The sequence below is a fragment of the Ascidiella aspersa genome, chromosome 6 (genome assembly GCF_963924565.1).
Source record: "Ascidiella aspersa chromosome 6, kaAscAspe10.2, whole genome shotgun sequence".
Lineage (NCBI taxonomy): Eukaryota > Metazoa > Chordata > Ascidiacea > Phlebobranchia > Ascidiidae > Ascidiella > Ascidiella aspersa.
The window spans coordinates 4,345,733-4,369,150 of NC_139452.1; the positions used below are offsets into that span (position 1 = coordinate 4,345,733).

Sequence of the window (23,418 nt, forward strand, 5' to 3'; positions counted from 1 at the left end):
ATGCCATAGACTATGTATAATTTGCCAGCAATAAGCCTAAGAATCGCAATATAAAAACATTGGCCCGCAAGATAAAATAGACCTTGTTTTTGGCCAACGATGAAAAGAAGTTGATCCACCCTGCGTTGAACTAATAGAAAATTCATATGTTATTAGCACTAACTGAACTAAAAAATACGAACAACGCAACATATAGCAAGCAAACTGTTTTATGTGCAAAACCTAGGATAACTAGCCCAATTAAGAAAAAAAATTATGGATAAAAACATTTAAATTTAAGTCATTTGTCCGAAAGACTGAAGTCAAGTCATTTAAAAACAGTGACTTAAGTCGAGTCAATGATTTAAGTCATTACAACATTGGTAGCTTTTCAAACAAAGGGTTACAATTTGTTAACAAAATAATCGTTCAAATAATGTCCACGATGGTACATCGGACTTAGCCAGAACATAGGCTTAAATCAAAGTTTAATGTCGGACTTATTTACAAAAGTTTATATAGCCTAAATTCGTAACTTACCTCAGTGGAGCAAAATGACTTGCTTAGAAATTAACCTGCCATCGCTCAGTCGGCAAAGAGCACGCCAGTTAAACTTATAAACCTTTTAATCTAGTATTTACGACAAAAAACGCAAACTCGGGGGAGACACAGTGCAAAAAAGGTCACGGAGAAAACACAAGAGCATCTAGAAGTCTGTCAGAACAACTGCGAACTGACAAGTGACCAGGAAATACTTGAAAACGCCGGAAAATACTCTTTAAAAGCGGTCTGCTAGAACTAGTGCCCGCTCTTCTATGGGAAACTATAGGAAAAGTAGAAAAGATTCAATCGAAAAAATAGAAATCTAAAAAAGAACAAGGAGCTAAACGGGCGCTTTTTATAGAGATATGTTACACGAATACAAGCAAAAAAGATAGAAAAATAACACGGGAAACTTTTACCGAGAACTGTTAGGAGCTGGAGTGTACAAGGGAAGGAATGCAGGTAGTTTCAACATTTAAAAAAACTCAAAAAGAATAAGGTATTTTTTGGTTACGTTTGGATTAAATTTTTGGTCCAATAGCTGATTGCAAGTATATTTTCAGTTGTAAATAAAAGCATTTTAAGCAAAAGATTAGGAATTTATATTGATACCCTACAACGGAAAAAGTTTGCAAGCCTTATAACAGATTGTAGATATATCCACGAAGCTTGTTACAAAAAGAAACAGGTCTGTGTGTGTCCATTGTAAAAATCACAAACAACTACAGTAATGGAATCGTTGAAATACGCTTATCGAGCCATGACGCAGGGTTGCCACACAGTTTAATGAAAGAAAAATTCACAGACATTCAAAGAAAATTTATAGCTTTTGAAAGAACCTTATGTTGGATCGTTCGACGTTTTTTTTCATATAGTTTGAAAAAGAAAACACTAAAATGCTCTGGTCAATACAATGATAAATAGTTAGAGGTTGTTATTGGTATTCGCTCCTAATTAACACAATAACTTGGAGCTGAACATAAAATAATACAAGACAATTCAAAGACTTAGAAAACATAGGGATTTTTTTAAGACGTTTTAATACACAAATCAATCCAAAGACACTCAAATAATTTTTAAGGTTCAAAGACTTTACGGCCGGCAACCCTGGGTAAAGAAATGGGAAAATAAAATGCTTACAACTATAAAAAAACAGATATCACAATACACAAGCGTGGTCCCTTAACACTAAGAGCTCTTCACAATGAAAAATCGAGTGTAAATAAGCTTAGAGTTAGAACCGTTTAAACTTGTCACTGCAAAAAGGTCCGCTTTCAGAAAATGTGTTTTTGCGGTAAATTAGGACAAGCGCAAAAAATAAGCAAAAAACGAAAGCTAGAAAATTTTAAACAAAGAAATAATCCGATTTCTTTCCTTTCTTTTTACATACACGCCGCAACAGTGTAATAATTAATAGGGATTTGTACACTGTACGAGTATTTATCGCCTATATATTTTTTCGATCTATATTAAAAGCAGGGGTGGGCAACTTACAGAACGCGGGCCAAACCGGGCCAGCTAATTAATATCATCCGGCCCGCTATCTCCTTTACGAAATGAGTAAGAGGCCATTTCTACTATTTTTGGCGATTTCAACTAGGTAAATACGAAAATTGTCCAGCCTCAAGGTGTAATGTCTACTATGGATTGGATATAACAACAATAGAAGTTTCGCCAACTCATTGATCTGAATGCACAATTGTCAGTTAAAATTTGTTAAGGCCAGCAGAGACCTTTCCGAGGTTGGTTTTGGCCCGCGACTAGGAAAAGATGGCCTGCCCATGGGCAATAGGATAACACTTTGAAGAAAAGGCTGGTAATGTGCAGAGTTTAATCCACAGAAGGGGTGTTTTTAACACGATAATTCTCACAGAGATTTTTGTTTGGTAGACGCTAATCGATTTACAGGGAAAAAAAACCTTGAAAAAAAAATTTGCCCACGGGTCATTTTTATAGAATCCACGACAATATTTACGGAGGTTTTGACGCCACAAAATTCACACAAACGTAAGACAAACTACCAGAATAAAGGAATAGACGTTCGCGCAAAAACATAAAATAAATAATATTCGATATTAATTGAGGGCCATATTTATATCAAGTTTCAATATTCGTTTTTCGAAGAAAAAACAACCTTTGTAAATTGACATGCATTCGCCATTAGGGATTTATGTCCAGTCTGTTGGTATTAAATATTAAAACAACCAGATTTGATTGTAGGGCATATTGTTAGTTGTTGATTATTTCAGGTTACCTTTTATTTAACCTTTGTTTCGTTTTTTAATAAACAAATAACGAAAATATAGAAAACCCAACGCTTGAAAGTGACCGTGAAGTGTCACGAAAAAAAGAAATTAAAAATGGAACTAAGAATTTTTCTTTAGAAAATCAGTCCACTCAGGCCAAACAGCTAAAACGGGGCCAAATGAGCGTGAACAAGGGGATGAACCACGTTAAAAACTTTGCAAACTTTCCAGAAGGATATAAAAAAATTGGGGTACGCAAATAAAATGGTACCAGGTTTTCAGAAAAAAAAAAGACTCCAGAAAAAACATTTAAAGCGTTAAATGTACTTTTGTGTTAAAAATGTCGTTAACCCTATTAAATGGAGAACGCCGCTTTAGAGGGACAACATTTTCCTTTAAAGCAGGGAAATTGTATAATTAGGGGACCTAGAACAGCGTTACCCAACTGCGGAGCAGTCCTTAGGGGCCATAAGCATATATTATTTCGAATATTAACCATTCACACTCAATTTGTCATTATTATGACTTTAAAACATCCATTGTTAAGCAGTTTTCCAGTTGGTCAGCAAAATGGGCCCTTGGAAGGGGGCCACTACTTAAGAAAGGTTGTAAGCCGAGAAATAAAACCGAAAAAACGGGTAAAAATCGTTTGTTTTCTTTAACCATAAACCAGTATAACTCATCTCCAACTCTTGGGACAAACTATAACGAGTTCTCGATGAACTCCTTAACCATCGGTCCCACGTTCTTGAGTTCTGCTAGGTCAAGGAGTCGCTCGTCGAGTAGGGAGTAAAACGTGACGGTTAGCTGTTCCAGCTCCCTCTTCAGCTGGATTGCACTCCCTCCTTTGTGCGAGAGTAGAAGGTTCCAGAGCACGGGAAGACCGTAGCGCTCCAGAACCTGCATCTTACGGGATCCGATGTTCGACACAAGCTCTGGGGGAATAAGGAGATGTTTAGTTCGAAATTTTTGTAGTGCTTATTACGCTTGAGGTTTGGAATGATTTTATTTTTTTCCGTTTTGGAAAGCACCTGTTTTTGTTGAATTGTGTTTCAGAGTACAATAAATTAGTAAGGCTCTTCTTGTGAAGTATAGCGAAGTAGTTTAAGATTAGGAGCATATTGGGGCAGGGTTGCGGACTTAGTTAAAAATAACCGAGTCCGACTTCGTCCAAATGTAATATTTCGTTAAAAAACGTAGATATTCAGCAATCCACTCCTAGGGGTGTTATATAATTCATCTAACCACAATACGATATGATACTGGCGATCCCCTTCATTAAGAAGTTGCTTGTACTAACAGATTGAGCAAGCATTGGCGCATGGTTGTTTCTCGACTCGTTCCTCTCTGAGCCTGCATAGCTCAGTTGGTAGAGCGACGGTCCCGGCTTGACCGGAGGTCGTGAGTTCGAACCTCACTGCAGGCTAGTTGTTTTTTCTAGTCTGCTCTGCTTGCATCCTTGTTCGACAGATTCGGTGAAGAGTCTGCAATGGCTTTTCGGTGAACCACAATACATGGTTGAAAAATATCCATCCATATATTTTATTCTGCTTTTACAATTTGCAGTTTTCGTCCATATCAGTTTCGAAATTTGATACTGTGCATGTGCGTGCCGAACTCGGGACTCGGGTAGTACGTTCCTTTTTTCAAATTTTGGTTTAACTATTGATGAGGTTTAGATATATATTGAATTTACAATATGTCACGTTTGTCAAACACCATTTGAAAGCAACTAATTTCGACGAAGCTATGTTTTTAGTAATGGTGATAATAATGGCAAAAAAATCTGCGTTAGGTTTTAGCTGGCAAAGATTACATGTATTTGATACATTTTTGTGTTTTTCGTGACATCTTACCGTTAAACTTGACGATTGCCACTTGTCTTGCCTTGGTTGGTCCATATTGTGCCGCGTTTCCAACAGCTTGGAGCAAGAGCATCGAGTCTACACAAGCAAAACACTAAATATTACAAGATGTCCCTTGAAATATAACATACCGTAAATCAGTAAATATTACACGACTAATTTTGCACTAATCTATAGAGAGACTTTAACTTAGTGTTGCTCATTATACCGGGAGCCTTTTGGAAAGCAAACCGGATATAATTTTTTTTATCCGATGCAAAAACACCGTAGGTCTTCAAGAAACTAACCGAGTCAGCCAGTTAAGGCTATTTAATTTATACAAGTCAGGCTAGAAAAACATCTAGCTTGCGGTGAGGTTCGAACTCACGACCTCCGGTCATCTGCACTACAATATTTAACCTTTTAAACAACTTCAAAAGGGCCAGATCACAGCTGTTGAACATGTAAGTGTGTGCTGCATCCTGCATTGTCGATGCAAAAACATGACAAGAAAACCAACGGTGTTAGTACTTTAACAGCAACATATACGCATAAATATGTATCTATAAACCCTTAAACAAAAGCTCCAGCCCTTCAACATACCGACTTTCTTGAGTAGCACATCGACCACGGTTAACGCGAGGTCTCCATTCGCTTTGGACGGGATGAGTTTGAAAAGGTCGGGAACCAGTTTGCTGAGGGAGTCCTTCAAACCTTCACCCAACACCTCGATAAGCCGGGGTAAGGCTTCAAGGGCTACTGAGTTGAGCTTGATGTTGGCGGTTGTAAGTAAAGTGCTGAAGCAGTCCATTACCTGTGACGGTAAGTTTGGTTGAGTTTGAGGTTGTTTCATTTTAGTGTTTTTTTCATAAAGTAGCTATTTTTAGTTTAATATTAAGTAGGCATAGCCACTGTTGTTTTGATTTTAATCAATGACTTGACTTAAATGCTGTTTTTAAATGACTTGATTTAAGGTATTTTAGACAATCACTTGACTTGAATCTAATTATTGAGTCAAATGGCTTGGGCTGAAGTTTAGTGTTTTTATTTAACATTATTATGTAAATCGAGTGATTTAACTAAATTTGCGCGCGTAAACCATATCACTTATATATGTTGGGTTTTTGGTTACTTTTTAAAGTGCTGAAGCAGTCATGTGACGATCAGTTTAATTGAGTTTGGGGTTATTTAGATATAGTTTTTTTTATTATGTAGCGATTTTTAGTTAAATATTAAGTAATAACTAGGCATGCACGAAGCCACTGTTTTTAAATGACTTGACCTAACTTTTATTTTTATATCAATGACTTAAAGTTGACTTGCTCTAGAAATGATTTAATTGGGGCTGGACTTGGGCAACTAAACTTATTATTTTTTCAAAAAATTGATTTGAACTTAAATTAGTTTAGAAATGACTCGACTGGGACGAAGGTGATTTAAAATGACTTCTTTTCAACAGTAGGCTAGTGTGCATAGCTCCAATGTATCAACTAGCAGTGGCGTTATTAAAAGTTAGAAAATTATGTGGATGTTAACCAGCCTGCATTACATAGGTCCATATTTACCTTCATAACGTGTTCCTCTATGAGAGCTGGATTGCTGTCAGCTTTACTGAGCAATGTGGCGACGGCATTCTTGCGTTCCTCGAAAGAACCTTTGCTCAGCTCGTAACACAGAACCTTCACTTCTTCGTGGTCCTATCAAAGTTAAAATTGTTAAATTAGTAATATACAGATCGACTGATATCATTTTTTCGGACCGGTGCCGAAACCCGATTTTTAACGTTTTTGCCAGACCGATGCCTGATACCCAGTGTTTTTTTTAAGGTGTTTTTTCCCCAAATTTCTCCAGCGGTTTCCCAAATTTTGGACTTGCAACTTTTTGGTATTTAAATGAAACACTTGCGGTCTCTTAACACTGCTTAGCGGAAATTGAGTTAATTTGCAGGAAAAAACGTTCATATTTTCATACTAAATATTACTCGAAAATTTACTGATATCAATATATCGGTAAACCGGTATATCGGTCTATATCTACAGATCATACTAGGAACAGTTGTCGAACACACATATGTGTAACTTGCATCTCTCATTGAACGCTTACCAGATCTGAGAAGTTCCTTGACCCAGCTTTCCTCCTGGCAGGAGCACTGGATGACGCTTGGGAGGAGTGCTCGGAGAGGCGGTGGTGTGCTCCTGGAGCGGATCCGCTCATCCTGGTGGTGGAGAGGTTACGACGTCCTCCCTTCGAACTGGAGGAGCCGAGACCCTGAGGAAGAAGACACACTTTCATCTTCGGCGAATTTAGATGTAAAATGGTGGATGTGACGACTAGGGTTTGATGGCTGTTCTAGTCTTCTTCATGGAGGACATTTTACCGTAAAATATTTATATATTGCTTTAACTTTTTTTAAGACCAATTTATTTATTTTTGATATTTTTTATTCATATAATAGTTTTTCAACATCTTATTGAGTGGTTCTATGGCTCTTGCCCCACATGGGTCGCACAAGCACAATTGAAATCTGCCAAAAATTAGACTGTTGTAAATTAATTTAAGAACTTTTTTCTTTATATTCAAGTTTCTTTCATTCCATCATAGACTAAATTATTGCTTTAAACCAGGGGTGTCCAACAAGCGGCACGCGTGCCAAATGTGACACGCGACCTAATAAAAAATGGCACGCAAGCCCTCCCTAAAAATACTAAAATTGTTATTTAGCCAATTGCCCAAAAAGCTCAATTTGTTATTCAGCCAATTGTCAGAAAATACTAAGTTTGTTAAACAGCCTAAGTTTGTTATATTGCCATTGTTTGTTCACAATATAAAACAATCGCGGTAATCGCGACAACCAACAATTACTTTTGATATAGTAACATTATTCTGTGTGGAGGCTAGCATTCACATAATATTATTAAGCTTGGTGTGAAGAAACAAAAGTGAGCTCAACGAGAGACACTTTGATGCAGTGATGCGCATTTCTACTAGACAGTTTTTTTTTTCAAGTTTAAATATACGTTCTTAATTTTGGTAAAAAAGCGCTTTTATAATTAAAAAGAATTGGTTCGGTTACGAAACTTTGGCACGGGAAAAAGTTATAAGATAAAAATTGGCACGTCGGCATGTTTGAGTTGGACACCCCTGTTTTACACACATTTCCCTACATTTCGTCTTATTAAACTAAACTTTTGCATCGTAAGAAGTTTTGGCGCTTCCAGGGCACTATCCCTCCAACAAATCATGTATGTGTTCAAGGCAGGTTTAGTTGATTACGACACAATATGAAAGCTGAATAGTTTAGTAAGTAGGTCAGTGGAGTAAAACGCCATCAAACCATATTAATCTTTTTAATAGGAATCGACAAAATCCAATAAAAACTAACATATATACTTTAAGACTTTCTTGTCTCAGTCAAAATCAGTCACTATAGGTTCTAGTTTATCAAAGAGAAATATATTTCGCCAATCACGGCATCATCAGTCTCTAAAAAACGAATACAAAATAATGTAAACACGTAAACCAGGTGGTAGAAATTAAAAGTCATAGGAAAATAATCGTAGAACCAAGAGCAACAAACTACGCGACCAGGTTAAAAATATACAAGATAAAAGTTATAGGAATAGGCCATAGTGCTATAGAAAACCGGACCATCCTGCTACCCAAGTCTTGGGAAAAACAACAACCAGCTGTGTTGGTAAAGCGAAAAGAAAAAAGGATGGCAAGAGGTGGTTGTTAGGGCGAGGAAATATCTTCTTTTTTACATATTCAGTTTGCAAAAACTGACATATCATACTATAGTTTTTCGTGTCTTTGGACGCGAGGTGTTTACAAAACCTAAGTTTATCCCATTCGAAAAAGTTTGGGAACCAATTTTAGAATAACGGACTCTGACATTGTTTCAAGTTATTCTAGTTAACAGACCAAAGCCATTTTTACCAGGGTAATCTATTGCTTCACTAACAACTTATAAAAGAATTAGTTTGCAGTTGCGTCATAAGAAAAGCTGGGGTATATTTAATGACACTGTCTGAATTTATTTGCAAGGGACAAAATAATGTCGTTTGAAAAAAAGGTTAGATAGATATTTGCCCTCATTTTGTTTTAAATTATTACTAAAAAAATTGTTACGTACAATAAGTGCAAGAACGGCATTTCAAAGAATTAATTAATATTTTTTTTGCGATTTCACACCGATTCAAAGTTTTTTATGAAAATTAACATATTCTGTCTGGGCAAAATACTTTTAAAAAACAACCACCTTTTATTTATCAATTTCACCATAAAAAAACGTCATCATTTCACTCGAAGCATCTACAAGTACTTGACGGTCATTTGAAATCCTAAGGGCCTTACTTAACAAAAAAACGAAAGCAATGTTTAAACAAGTGGGCATCAAACACTTGATCAAGAAAGGCGATTATTTAATATACACTCAAGCCTGTATGACGTCACACACCCCCCCCCCCCCCCCCCCCCCCAAGCAATCGAATTGAGTGGCCAACCGTTTTGATGTTCAGTTTTCAATCATAACTTAGATTGTCGTGAATTTATAGATGAAATATTAAGGAAACGGATTACACACGTATGACATAAGTCACATAACCTTAAAAAGGATCCCTATAAACATCAAACCTTACTAAAAAACTTATTAGGGCCAAGTTTAAATTCCATTTTTTAGAATAAAGATGAAATAAACTATTGTGTTTTCAAAATACTGCAAAACTACTTTCGAAAAGTTTAAAAAACTACAAAAAAAAAATTAAAACGTATAAACGCACAATTCACAATTTGTCAGGATTATTTGACTTTTTACCAGAATAAAACCCGTATATCATATTAATTGTAATGTGAGAAAAGCGATTTATGATTTTTTTTGCTTCGAATAGAAAGAGAGGAATAATTGAAACTGCTGACTTATAAAGTTTAAATAACGTTGCCGTTTGTTTTTGACGTAACGAATTTTCCAAAACTGCACACTAGTGTTCTACCGGTTTAAATCACTGTTATAAACAAACAAATAGTGCAAATTAGGTAGCACTATAAAAAGACAAATTGTACTAAATCTCGCCAAGCTTTCGCTCAACCGTGCTTCAGAAAACAATTGTCCCCCGGACATTAGGTGAAAAAACGAGAGACTTTTTAAAGCATGTTTACAGATAATAGGTGGCATAAATTAATTTTTATTAAGGCTATAAAAAAATACTGCTTTTTTATTGAGATATCACCTCTCCCATCTTAAGCTAAATCAGCAACAATATTTATGTGTATGAATATGCTGTTGCTACCAGGCATTGTTTCAATTGTACAAGTGTTCTTCCAGCAAAATTTATATAGGTGAATGTTATAAAATATATGTGAATGTTATTGTAGTTTTTTACCCTCTGTTGTATCGCAAGGGCGCTGTCCTTAATCTCCTGAGCACTCTTTTTGGGGAGATATTTGTCGAGGCAGGCGTTGAAGTCCGGGTGCGACATCAGGTCGTTAATGATGAAGCGTCCGTAGTAACGCACATCAGGTGAACTATCCACTATGAAGGTGGACACCTGAGGAAAGGGGGTAAAAATTGTAAATCGCAACGATTTTTCAATACCTTGTTGTCGATTTTAATTACCAGGGAGCTACTTTTTGTGAAAGAAACTACATTTTTTATGTAGAAATTTACAATTACTATGGGACGGAAAAACTGATTTTAAATTTTTACTGAAAAAACCTCAGTATACCATTAGCATACTAATTCCCAAAAAGAAAGAAAAATCATAATAACTTTTAACATATTGTATGAAAAAAATTGAGCCTCTTTATTTGATTGAAAAAACGTTTATTTTTTCAATACACAAACACTAAGCTGCAAAATTTTGTTCTATTTTACCAAAAATGCTGTAAAACGTGAATGGCGCATTTTAATATAAATGTTATGTGGCAATTCAAACAGTCAAGCAAAACTAAAAAAAAAAACTTTTATGCAAAAAAACGTAAATCAATTTTTAATATTTTTATTTATTCGTGAAAACGTCCTAGTTATAAAACAATTACAATTTAGGTAACTTACAGCATCCAACAGTTTGTCAGTAATGTCTTTCACTCCACTCAATGCCTTCCCGGGCCCCATTTTCTCCACGATTTGGGAACAACAGTGTGCTGTCGTCTTGCGGATTGTCTTGTTTTTGTGCCTAGAAAAATAAAAAAAGTTAAAGACGGGTAAATTTAACAAAACATAGTTTTTTAGTAAAATAGTACATTATTAACTAGAAGCCAGTACTAGATATGGTAAAGAGGGGCAGGGGCGTATCAAAAAATCCAAAGTTTGGGCCTCGAATTTTTAACTTGGGGAATTCCCATAATTTCCGTCTGACGTTAATGGCGCCATAAAATAGGGAAGACGCTTAACGCAAACTGCAATTTTACGTCCAAAATTAATAGAGAAAGGTGCTCTATGGATAAATAATTCCGTGCGTTTACGATCGAAACCAGTTGAAAAAAAAGTGACGAAAAGGCACCAGTTTGTGTTTGACTTTAGTTTCGCATTAGCTTAAAATAGTTGACCCAATTCCATTTAAAACTCGGACTCTCAAAACCCCTGGATACGCTATTGATGATTAAATTTTTTATGTTAAGTAAAATGTTGCTAAGTTACAAGAACAAAAAATTATACTATATTACACCCCATGCAAACGAATGGGGCGTGTCTAACAATATTGCCATTTGCCGAGACAACAAACAAAATTTCTAACGTCTGCCCCTTTTGGCAAACAATAGGTACATTAAAATAGGGCGTGGAATCCTTCAACAAATAAAAGACAATGATGAAAAACTTAGTCTCGTTTTCTTGATGGGGAGAGGAATTTTTTTGTAAGATTGTTATCATCTCTCGTTCAAATTCCCAGCGTATTTTTTTTGTTTGGTTTAATTTACAGATATTTCTAAATGCTGAAAAGTATCGTGTCATTTTTTGGTTGTTTTCTACATATTCTTATTGTTTATGGGTGCAACATTTTTAAACGATTTGTGAAAAAAAATAACAAGAAACTAGACGGGGGTGCGGTTGTTGCATATTTTGTCAGGGGGTATATTTTCAGGGCTTAGTGTTTATTTTTATTTTGTTTTAATTTTTTTTTAAATTGATTTTATTTTTTTCAATTTTTATTTTTTCATATTCATTTTTTAATTTTAATTTTTTATTTTTTATTTTTTAATATTTGTATTGTGTATTTTATATTATATATTTCATATTTTGTTTTTCATTTTCCTTAACTTGTTTCTGCAAGCAAAAACAGATATGGGCCGAAAACTTCCCCACTTTGATGCGAAAGGGGTTCAAATATGGCGTAGTATTTGGGGAATGATCGAAACATATATTTGATAAATAGAATTTACGTAGATAATGTGTATGGCCATTTTATTACATTTTGGCCAGCTTACGTGTTTGAAAAGCAAACATTATCATTCTCCTAAAGACTAAAAATGGTTTAACGCCTATGGTTCGCAATAGTTTTCAAACTTATTCTCGGTAAATTTTTACCATGGCTTGGTCTGAGCAATCACTGTTAAAACAGACTTTAAATCTGTCGTTTCAAACAATATGAAACGCACTATTATGTGCCTAATACGAAAACTATTAAATCGAAAGTTTTGCTAGTTGTTTAGGCCTGATATTGGTATGTTGGTTGGAGCAACATGCACAACAGGTGCTAACAGAGAGGCGTACACTGCCTTAAGATTTCGCATTTAAATTTGCGGCGGTAAATACACCCTATTGACACTTCATTATTAGGCGAAGCTTATCGCAAAGTAATTGGTCGCCCGAAAAAATGCTGAATAAATTTTCGGCCCATATAATAACGGCAAAAACAAGATATGACCCGGAAATAAATTTTCGGCCCATATAAATAACAAAAAAAAAATTAAGTTGAAATTAAATTGTAAAGCATGTTAAGTAGAGAAAATCAACTTTGACCAAGCTACATTACAGATCTGTTCATAGTGTAACCAATTGCAACTTGTTTAATTAAAAGGCAGCATTTAAAAAAATATTGCGAATAAACTGACTGACAAAAATCAGATTACGTTATTATTTCAGGTGAAAACGTTGACTTCAAACAATAATTCCTTTAGTTTTGGTTGAATGATATGGGTTTAAAATGCACAAAATTAAACATTCCAATATTTTAAATGCTGCAAGAATATAAAAATAACTTTCAATCAACAGACCAACCAAATGCCAAAACGGAAAGACCAAAAAACATGGCCGAAAAAACAACCCCAAATCATTTAACTAAAAAGTAATCTCTTAAAAAAATGTCAAAAAGGCAATGCCCTTGGCTAAGCAGGTGCTTTATGTAAACTATCCACCCACCTTTGACCAACAGTTAGGAACGGTGGAATGAGCTTAGTGGGTGTGGCTGAAGTGATGACGCTTTGCAGTGCTTTGTTAATCTCCTCCTTCATGAAGGTATTTGCTATTCCCGACTCCGTCAACAGAGCGCGGATCATAATCTGTAATTGCAATTCAACATCTTATGTTCAGTTTAAAAATTTTAATTTTTTTAATTCTTACCTGTTAGTATTTTGCATAAATCAAATAACCATCAAATTTTTTTTTTTTAAATGAAACAACCAGGGAAGTTACTTTGATTTTCCAGACAAATACAAATTAAATGCTATCAAAAGTTAACAACGATTTATTCATAATGTTAACATGCAGTCTACTATTGTTTGGGCAATAATTATCAAATCTATGTTTAAATGACTTAAGTCCCAGTCAAGTCGTTTGTGAAATAAGTCAAGACCAGGTCAACTCTTTAAAAAACTGACAAGACAAGTATTAATCCAAGTCATCAGTTGCCCAAGTCAAGTCCCAGTTAAGTCATTATTAGAGCAAGTCAACTTCAAGTCAAGTCATTGACATAAAAATAAAAAGATTAACTATTCAAATTATTAAACTCGTCTGATTTATGAGCAGATTTTCATCTAAAAACTAAAAATTTTGACCAAAAGAGTTAAATCCATCTAGTGATTTGAAAACAGTTGCTGTAAGTACAGAGGCATGAACTAAAGGCATAACAAACCTACATCACACAATAAAAATAAAAATTTATATCACTATCATTTGAGAGATGAAAGTTGTAAAACAAGTTTATCATGCTATTGGTCAAGTTTTTAGCAAGATTGTTAAAAAGCAAGCAAATTACATGGGGAAAGTATTGAGGACACACGCATTATAATTTACGCGTCATTTCCACTATCAAACGAATGTTATTTACTGTTTCGGGCTAGTTAGTTAACAGAGAATAGTTAACAATACAAATGAACATAAAAGGTGCAACTGCTTGGATAAGGGGATAATTATTCACCACAAGAAGCCTTTACAAGTATCACGTATCTGTCTGAAGAATAATCACAGGGGTGTAAGGTGACAAAAGACTTCCGCTTTCTCAAACAACGTTTTGTGAATGGCAATGTGCCCATTTCCTACACTATTATTATTGGTGGATTAAAGACTCCATGATAACAACAACACTAAAATTTTTAAAAGCTGGGATAATGTCATAATTTTACGAAGTGCTTGAGATTGGTAAAAAGCAGACCTGTTGAAAAAAATCGTTTTTACTACGTTATTCTTATTCACTGGCAAGGTAAAAAGGTTTTCATTTAAAGCAGTTTCAAATCTGATATTACACAAGAAGTAAAAGGTATCCCACTATTTCAAGTTGAAATTTGCTTTTCCCATATATTTTGTAAATAATTTTGCAGCTACGCAAATATAAAGCAAAAACAGAAAATCGATGCTTTAGCGGCTCGATTCTTTATATTGCTTCCACAATTCTCTCAATTTAACTTGCTCAGTACGCATCTCGATAAATCTAAGCTTGACAACTACTATAGTCGGTGACCCAACCATATAACAGCCACGCAACATTTTGGGTTGTTAGCCATGGTGTTAGAAACACTGGTTAAATAGACAAGGTTTTGGTGTTAAACGTAAGCTTATCTTTTGTTGAACATTGATACCGACCTCTACGCTAGTGTCCAACACTGGTCGCTTAAGGTTGTTGTAGATGTCGCAGATGGTGCTCACACATTTTCGTGAAACTTGAGATCGAAGGTTGTGAACCTGAAGAGACAAATTTTAGAAGTTAAAAATTCGTGGGTGGCTAATATTGGCTGAAATATCTTGAAACAAAAGATGCATAAAATACAAAAATCAAACTATGGATTTGCTAAAACACTGCATTGTGTAACCTTTTGGTAAAAACCAGGCAAATCTTTAATGAAAAGTAGTTAATAGTTGTTAACTCTTGTATACTTTATTCCAAAATTATGTATTATGTTCAGCAATTTATGTATTTTTTGCATATATATCATTACGTATAAGTTTTCTGTTTAATAACAGTTTGAAATTTATCAGATATTTGGTAAATAACAACAGGAGAATGTAAATCAAACAACATTTAAAATTATAATTTTGCCAACAAAACCACATTTCACAAATAGTTACGACATTTACAACACTTACAGATTTTGTGAGAAGTACAAGGATGTCGTGAAATCTTGACGCGAGCACGTTTGGATGGTAGATTGCGAGTCGTGAAATGATCGACAATCCGTTGTTAACTGCTTCCCAGTCCGATGAGCCGATGAGTTTGATCGCATCGGTGAGGTTTCGCTCGGGATTATCTAACGGAGTTCTGGTGGCACCAGCTGATGACACTGATGTTGATGATGAAGCTAATTTAATAAAATGAAAAAATATGACTTTAGCTGAATTATATGACAAGCTTCAAAAAATGTAGAAACATAATTTAAAATGTTTGGTTTAGGTGAGTGTGTTTTAAAATGGTTACAGTCCGATTTTCTTTAATCACCATTAAAAAAATACAATTTAATTTTAGGATTGAATAGTTTATTAGCGTTTATTTTTTTACAAAAATTTCACATTCAGCCATTTCCTAATGAAGAAAAACACTGGATTTTCATGAATAACAACAAATCTTAAGCGACCAGTTTCCTAAATGAAGGAGTCTAAAAAAATTAGTCTTTGCAAAATAGCGAAAAAATTAAAATAGATAAATTGGCTAAAGCAAAATAAGTAAACCAATTATTATCTTGGCCAAATGAGAAATTACAACTTCATTTTATGATATTAAACTTATAAGAACAAAATTTATGTTTCTTGCTCCAAAAAAATTAAACATAAAGAACAAATGGTTTGCCTTAAAGCCAACCAAGAATAGATCAATTTCCAAAGGAACTAAACCCACCTCGATACACTTCAGTATACGTCAGCCTAATATGAATGCCGCAATTTTTATAATTTTCATTTTCTTCTTGTTGTGGTTTATATTTTTGGTTTGTGATTTTACTAAGGTTTAATTAAGTTAGGAAACTGATTAGAATTGTTGTTATTTATGAAAAACAGTGTCTTTATTTTAATGTTTAACAGTGCCACCTGATTTTCACATTTGGATTTAGACAAATATTGTTATCAACAAATGAAAAAAGGTAGGCTATGGAGTTTTTATAAAACTTTTAATAAACTAATAATTTTCAGCTAAAATGTATAATAATGGATACTAGTGGTTAAAAGTATTCTGAAGGAAACTATTCCAAATACAAGTAAAAGGATAAGTTCATAATGACCAAAAAGAAACTTAGTAAAAACAGAATAAGCCAGACAGTACAAAACAACAATGCTGTTCCTAGTCATTTCATCATAAAGAATACACAGACAGCATTCCATTCATTCGAACCTCAATATAAGCAAATGGATCTATTGAATAAACACACAGTGTGTTGGTATTTGGTTAAAAACCAAGGTCTAGGGTACAATGTATGTTTGAGTGCAAACAAGCTAGGTGGGGAATCAAACAATATGGAACATTAGATGAATTTAACGTGTTGTACATATCCAAGTTCTACATATCCAAGTTCCACATATATGCATATGAAAATAGAAAAAAAAGATCATATCAAATTTAGTATTATGGTCATATGAAATTGGAAAAAAAATTATAAAAATAAAAAGTGACTTGTTATTTAAGTGTCCCTGCTTAATGTATGTTTGAGTGTAGTAAACAAAGGTAGGTGGGGAATAAAACAAGATATGGAACATTCAGTAATTCAAAAGTATTCTACATGAGCAAGACAAACCAAACTATATCATATACAATTAATCGTAAGAAATTCGAAAAAAAAATTAACTTATCATCTGCAATTATTTATGTGAATTAAGAGAAAGATTAACTATATAAAATGAAAAAAATATATATCACATGAAGTAGGGAAAAAATTAACTAGTAGTACAAAATTGATAAAATGAAATTGAAAAAAAAGCTACATCATATAAAATTAGAAAAAAATTACAAATAGAAACTAACTTATTATATTTTAATCAATAAATTAGGTGTCCAATTTAATTTAAATTTGTAATGCTTATGCCTTGATAACCAACTAGAAAAAGAGCACAAACAAAAATTTAGATTAGACTAAACTCAGTCTGTCAGCCACTCTTTCTCAGAAATTTGGTTTTAATTTTTTTTAATTTTTAGAAATTTATTCTTTCCAAAGACACACAAAAATTAAAAAGTTTGACTAACCGGCTTTGAATTGACTTGGTGCGTTGAAAGATTGGGAGAATTCCATTTTACTTGGATTGAACGATGGTTTCTTCTTTAAACTGTCGATTTTAGCACTCCTCAAGAAAAAAAATAAAGTTTTAATTTAAAAAAATACTGTCAATAAATTCTAACATTTAAATCAGTACAAACTTTTTACTGTACAAAAACTGTCAAATGATTTACTATCTATAATAAAAGCTTATTCATATATTGTATATAGATTGTAATTTACTAATGCACGCTCTGTAGTAATTACAACACCAAGACATACAAACAAAAAATCTTTACAGCAACAGTAAAACATCACAAACAAGAACAGTTGTGAAAGAATAATAAAGTTTTTTTATTTGAGAAAGCACATTGTGAACTTGTCAACTTGAAGTAACCAACAGGATGGAAACAAAAGAGTCCCGAATTTTACGAGCCAGTTAAGTAATATAAAGCTCAGCTGGGTACTTTAGTTATAATGCAGAGTACACAAACCTTATTTCTGCCAGAGGTTTAGTTGGGGAACGTTCGGGTGATGAATATGGGAAACTTTTCGAAACAGGATCTGAATCTAAAAAGGAAAAGTTATTAAATCTTTCCAATAGGTTTGTAAAACAGTAAATTTATATTGACATAAAGAAATACCTTTTTAGTGTAATTACAATAAGGTTACCCCTGAATGACTTTTTCAAGAGTTTTCAACAATTATTAGATCCATTCTATCGAGTGAATCATAGTCATTAAGGCCAGTACATAAATAAGAGTATTAAAATTAAAGCGAAATAAAACAAAAAAAAAATGGAAATTGTGAAAAATATTGTGAAAAATGTATTAAAAGAATGGCCTATTTTTTTTTTAATTATATACTAAACAAAGTGACACAAACAAGGTAAATTTGTGGGCAACCCTCATTAAATAACTACATTTTCTGAACTAAAATAAATAGAAAATTAATAGGGTATGTTACTGGAAAAAGGCAAAGTCTAACAGTGTAAAAAATATCACATTTAATTTTGCACTTTAAAAAGTTATTCTGGTTTGTCGCCTTCCCATTTATCTCTAATGTAGTTAAAAGATAAAACTAACCTAAAATTTTTGGGCTGCTCCTGTCTTGCTTTAAATGTGAAGTTTCTTTTTCCTTGTAGTGAGTGAAAAACGAACTTGAGGATAGATTCTTCTTCTGCAAGGAATCCTGTGGCGGAACTGATTTCCCCAAAACGCCATCTGTAACAAAATATACAAGGATTTGAGTATTTATTGGTAGTTTAATTGGCCCCCACTAAATTGAGTTCATTGAAAGACTGTATCCTAGGTGTACATAAATGTGTATAAATGTTACAGTTCATCAATATGAATAAAAAGCACAAGGTTTAACCAAAAATAATGGCATGCTACATATTTGAAAAAATACTTTAAGGTTTAAATGTATTGTTTTTAGGTACAAATGTAAATCCTTAAATATAGGGGATTTTTTAGGCTTTGTCAAGCTCAAAAACACACATCTTCAGAGTACATTGAATTTTAAATCTAGTTTAAACATTGATATTAATAAATGTTTGGATGATTTATACACTACTTACTGATTTTTAATATTTTTTTTCAGAATAGAAAATACCCTTTAAAAAAAATAATTTAGCCTATTTGTACATAATTCACAAACATTCTGGCAAGCTCCATTTCTGAGAAATTTTACAAAGTAAACAAACATAAACTTTCCTGGTCTTTATTGTAAAAAGTAAATAAACTCTGATAGGAGAAAATAACAAAAAAAAGATTCAAAGGCTTTATGGCAACTCTGTAAACTTAATTAAACAAAAACATTCATCAATATAACTCAACCAAATAAAGACAAACTATAAACAAAACATAATATTTTTCTACAAATCATAGTTTTAAATGATTACCTTTCTTGTAGAATCGCCTACAACACATATTTGCCGAATCAAATTGTTTTGGACATGCCAATGGACAAATGCTTAAATATATAGTGGTCATCCCACTTCAGGGACTAATGCTTTTTCAAAAAAAAAAAAAAAAAAAAAAAAGATTGCGCAAAACAAGATAAGCAACTCAGCTTTTCAAAATTTTATTGGGTTGGCAAAACTTCAAGGAAAGGCGGTTGGAAGAAAATTATTTCAAGTGTTGGTTTTGCTCTTTGCTAAACACTTGTTGTGCTCAAGGCCCGTGCCAATATTCGCCGCAAGATGTTTGAACAGTTTTAATCAAAAAGATCCCCTTTAAAAGTGTGCCTGGCAATATGAAGAATTCATTTCTCTGTTTTTGGTTATTTTTATTATTATCAGATTACCATTATTCATTATTTATTATTTTTATCTTTTAATTAAAAAGCGTCAGGCCCAAGTCTCTGACTAATTTTTTTGAATGACATACTTTTATCGTTGTTTTTAAAAGTTATACCTTTCAAAGAGTAGGAATAAAAACTAAAGAAAGTTTAGGATAAAAAATAAAATAAAATCTGGACAAAAAGAGTTATTTGATGTCTATGGCTTGTGTTTCTTCGTGTTTTTTGAGGTAATCATTTTACTATTTAATAATAATTCCTATGCTATTCAAAAACAATTGAACTGATCTTAAGTTTCTAAAAACAGGCAAAACACGATTTTATATAACTTAAATATAATAAATATTAAAATAACATTATTTTTTTGAAAAGTTTTTTTTTTTTTTTTGAAGAAAAAATTGTGTCAAAAAACTTACAAGTGAGTAAAACTGCTCTTTTTTTTCAGATCACATAACTTACTTTCAAAAAAAATAAAGCAAATTTTAAGATGCAGAACAAGTTTTGTCACTGATAAGCTGACAAAAGCAAAATAAAAAAAAGGTAATTTTTTAAATGTAGAGGCAAATCCCAGCCTACCTAATGTTTTTGTAGTTTCCCTGGCACTACGTTCAATAACCGGAGAATCCAATTCTGACCTAAGTGAAGTTGAAGACGGAGTTGGGGAGAATACACCTGGTTTACAAAACAAATAAAATTCAAGCAAATGAAAAATTGAAACAAATCGGTTGTATTCTATCCACTTAACCACCCACTATGCTACATTCACAGTTGCTAAAAAGCATGCCCATTTTACTATATTTATATTCCCTTCTTTTTTTATGTCATATATTTATGCAAATATAGGCGCTGGTCTATAATCCTACAACATTTTCGTCCGGGGTTTATATTGCGGGTGGGAGTTACTGTTTGGGTTTGGCTGGGTGAGGTATTTTTATTATTTTTATTCTCCCATATTTATTTATTTATTGCAATTTCAATTTTATCAACTCGTTCTGTTCCTAAAAAGTGGTAGCATTCTAGACCAGCGCCCAAATGTCTTTATAAAACTTTATTTTTCTTTGAAATGGCCAGCTAAAATAGTATATAGTTTAAAATTGTACTGATCGGTACAGTTTAACATGTTTGAACTTCTAATTTAAGCAAACACAAGCTAACTAATATCAGACATTTTGTGTTCAAATATTTTTGCGGACAAATTTAATAATTTATAGAGTAAAACTTTTAAGGTAAGCCACCAAGAGACCTTAGTATTTTTAACAAAATTCAGTAAGCATTAAGGATTAAACTGACATTTATCTTCTAAAAATGTTTGGTTTATCGCTGGAAAAAACATAATCTTGTAATTTGGCAAACAAAAGTTAAATAATATCAGATTTTGTGTTTAAAAACGGACATATTTAATAATTTGAGTAAAATTTCCGTAAGTCACCAAGAGAGCTTAGAATTTATAACTAAATTCATTTAACAGTGCTGATTAAATTGACATTTATCTTCTTAATATGTGCTGCATTCGTTGGAAAATAATATAATCTTAAAATGCGCCAAAGAGAGGTAAAATGATCAGACTTTAAACTTGGACAAATTTAATAAATTATTAAGCAAAAATTTTAAGGTAAGACACCAGACTTCAAAATTACTAACTAAATCATTCAGCACTAAGGATTAAATTGACATTTATCTTCTTAATATGTGTGCTGTTATCGTTGGAAAACACACATAACTTAATGGCTTAACTTCATATGGGCTACATCAAATATTACGAACCTTTTCCTTGAATGTTGAATGAACCTTCAAAGCTGTGTGACTGGATTGATGGGCTGGTAGGGCCTCCTGTTTAATAATACATGGATGTTTGGTAAGAAGTTATACAAACAGCAAAATGTCAAGTAACTCGGGTGAATCACAAAGGTCTAAGCTGGGGGTTTTTGAATGGCAGGAGTTCGGAAAACATTTTTTATGTTAAGTAGGTGTGTATTGGTAAGAATTTCGGTGAACAACAATAGCCAAATGTGGATTTATTTTATTTAGGGCAGGGTGTATGTCTTTCAGCTAACTTACAAATATGACAGTTACTTAGAACATGACGAAAACTTGGGAAATTTTTTAACTTAATTGTGCCAAACCCAGGCTTGCCATGTACACCACAATTAATTTAAAAACACGAACAACATGTACATTATAAACATAAAATTAAAAAAAATTTAATTATTTTAAACTTTATTTTTTCACAATTTTGACTTAAGTGTATGTCAAACTTGGGATTTTTTTACAAAATTCCTCATGTATATATATCTACATTTTAAAATAGAAGACTTTAATAACAATTTAAAAACATTATCAAAACAATCATGTTTTTTTTTCCTAAAAAAAATAAAAGTTTTTTGGGGTATTAAATTAATTATTTATAGACAGCTCTCCAGTTGGCAGAAAATAACACAACAAATATTTAAATGTTAATAATTTAGCAAAATCCTTTTATAAAACAATTAAAAATTACAGGTAATTATAAATTTAAATTTTGGTAAACCATCAAATATTGGCCAGCTTTTAAAATCCAGGGAAATAGCAAAATTATCTTTTAGCTTAAACTCTTGCTAAATATATTCAAAAAGAGTTATAATTTTGTGTATTAAACTATCAACTAAGATAATTTTGTGTATTAAACTATCAACTAAGATAATTTTGTGTATTAAACTATCAACTAAGATAATTTTGTGTATTAAACTATCAAATCACCTCTTGGTTTCTTTGTTCTATCAATGTGATGACTGGAAGGGGATTTTGTTCCACCGTTGGAACTTACAAGACTAGCAGAGGACAGTTGACTGATATTACTGGGACTTTCACTCAAGCTGCTGCCATTTCTTCCCATACCGACACCTACCACTGAAACGTCAGAGTTTACCTGAAAAAATGAGCAATTATGATTAGAATCAACATATTTGTTTAAAATAAATATGAAGATTAGTGTGTAGGTGTTGGTGTATGCTTGCGTGTGTGCTTCATAATTTAAAAGGGACAGGGATATGGAATCAAAATAAGTGAAGTATAGGTCAACTCATACAGAAAACAAAAATCTAGATAAAGAAAGTTGTTTAGATTTTTACTCAATTGGCCAACAATGCTAAACAACTCAAATATGTAAAAAAAGTCATAAAAAAATTAGGAAAACCATTTTAAGCTATAGAAACAATTTGAGAGTAAAATTTCATTTAAGATATCAAGAAATTACAACCTGATTTTGATTGCAAGCAAGACATTGGTGCATATATGGTTATTCTAACTAAGCCTTTCAGGATATTACAGGAGCATTTATTGTTAAAAAGTGTAATCGTTGTTACCATCAGGGCTGCGCAGTCGGAGTAAAATTATAACCACTAAGGCAAACGATAAGTTGTAAATGTGATATATTTTCTAACCATGTATTGTGGGTGGATGAATTATATGACATACCCTATGGATGGATTGCTGAAAATCCACCTTATTTTCGTTACATAAATGGGTGTAAGTACAGGCTGTACAGTCAGATCAAGTAAATGCTAGTACTGATGGCGATAAAACCTAAGACATACCGGCTTGCTGTCAAATGTTACTCCCATGTTTGGGTTGTATTTAAACGACGGTTTCGATTTGTCGTCTTCAAGGGAATAATCTGCATCATCGTCCAGCTTAATGGAGTAATCGAGACTGCGCTCCGAGTACCTGGTTAACAGTATTGGAAATTTAATAGAGCTTTACAAAAATGTCTAGACTGTGCTGTATTTAGGCCATTATTACAACTAAAAGTTCTGAAAAGAAACAAACTTATATTTGTTTGGTATATCTCAGAACTGAACCTTTAATAAAAACTGTATAGCAAGTTCTGCCCTACTGCAAATATCACAAAAAAAAAATCAGAATAA

General features: G+C 33.0%; 1 protein-coding gene and 1 non-coding gene across 3 annotated transcripts in view; one reads left to right on the plus strand and one right to left on the minus strand.

Annotated features, from left to right (window-relative positions):
- Nucleotides 1-1,367: 1,367 nt before the first annotated feature.
- Nucleotides 1,368-23,418, minus strand: part of LOC146139255 (TOG array regulator of axonemal microtubules protein 1-like) — a 31,268-nt gene continuing 9,217 nt past the window's right edge. The window contains exons 8-24 of one of the 2 annotated variants that reach the window (XM_083393017.1): nucleotides 23,089-23,218; nucleotides 22,253-22,421; nucleotides 21,281-21,346; nucleotides 20,093-20,188; nucleotides 18,301-18,438; nucleotides 17,710-17,785; nucleotides 17,206-17,300; nucleotides 15,126-15,337; nucleotides 14,625-14,723; nucleotides 12,966-13,105; nucleotides 10,662-10,782; nucleotides 9,991-10,155; nucleotides 6,716-6,880; nucleotides 6,178-6,309; nucleotides 5,216-5,426; nucleotides 4,625-4,711; nucleotides 1,368-3,703 (exon numbers count right to left, since the gene is read on the minus strand). In XM_083393017.1, coding sequence (XP_083249143.1) covers nucleotides 3,471-3,703; nucleotides 4,625-4,711; nucleotides 5,216-5,426; nucleotides 6,178-6,309; nucleotides 6,716-6,880; nucleotides 9,991-10,155; nucleotides 10,662-10,782; nucleotides 12,966-13,105; nucleotides 14,625-14,723; nucleotides 15,126-15,337; nucleotides 17,206-17,300; nucleotides 17,710-17,785; nucleotides 18,301-18,438; nucleotides 20,093-20,188; nucleotides 21,281-21,346; nucleotides 22,253-22,421; nucleotides 23,089-23,218 — 2,335 coding nt within the window. In that variant the 3' untranslated portion in view covers nucleotides 1,368-3,470. Of the gene's footprint in view, nucleotides 3,704-4,624; nucleotides 4,712-5,215; nucleotides 5,427-6,177; nucleotides 6,310-6,715; nucleotides 6,881-9,990; nucleotides 10,156-10,661; nucleotides 10,783-12,965; nucleotides 13,106-14,624; nucleotides 14,724-15,125; nucleotides 15,338-17,205; nucleotides 17,304-17,709; nucleotides 17,786-18,300; nucleotides 18,439-20,092; nucleotides 20,189-21,280; nucleotides 21,347-22,252; nucleotides 22,422-23,088; nucleotides 23,219-23,418 lie in introns of both variants that reach the window. The other variant, XM_083393016.1, reaches the window with a different exon arrangement.
- On the plus strand, nucleotides 4,120-4,194 carry Trnaa-ggc (transfer RNA alanine (anticodon GGC)). The gene has a single exon. It is a non-coding gene; the product is annotated as a tRNA-Ala (tRNA).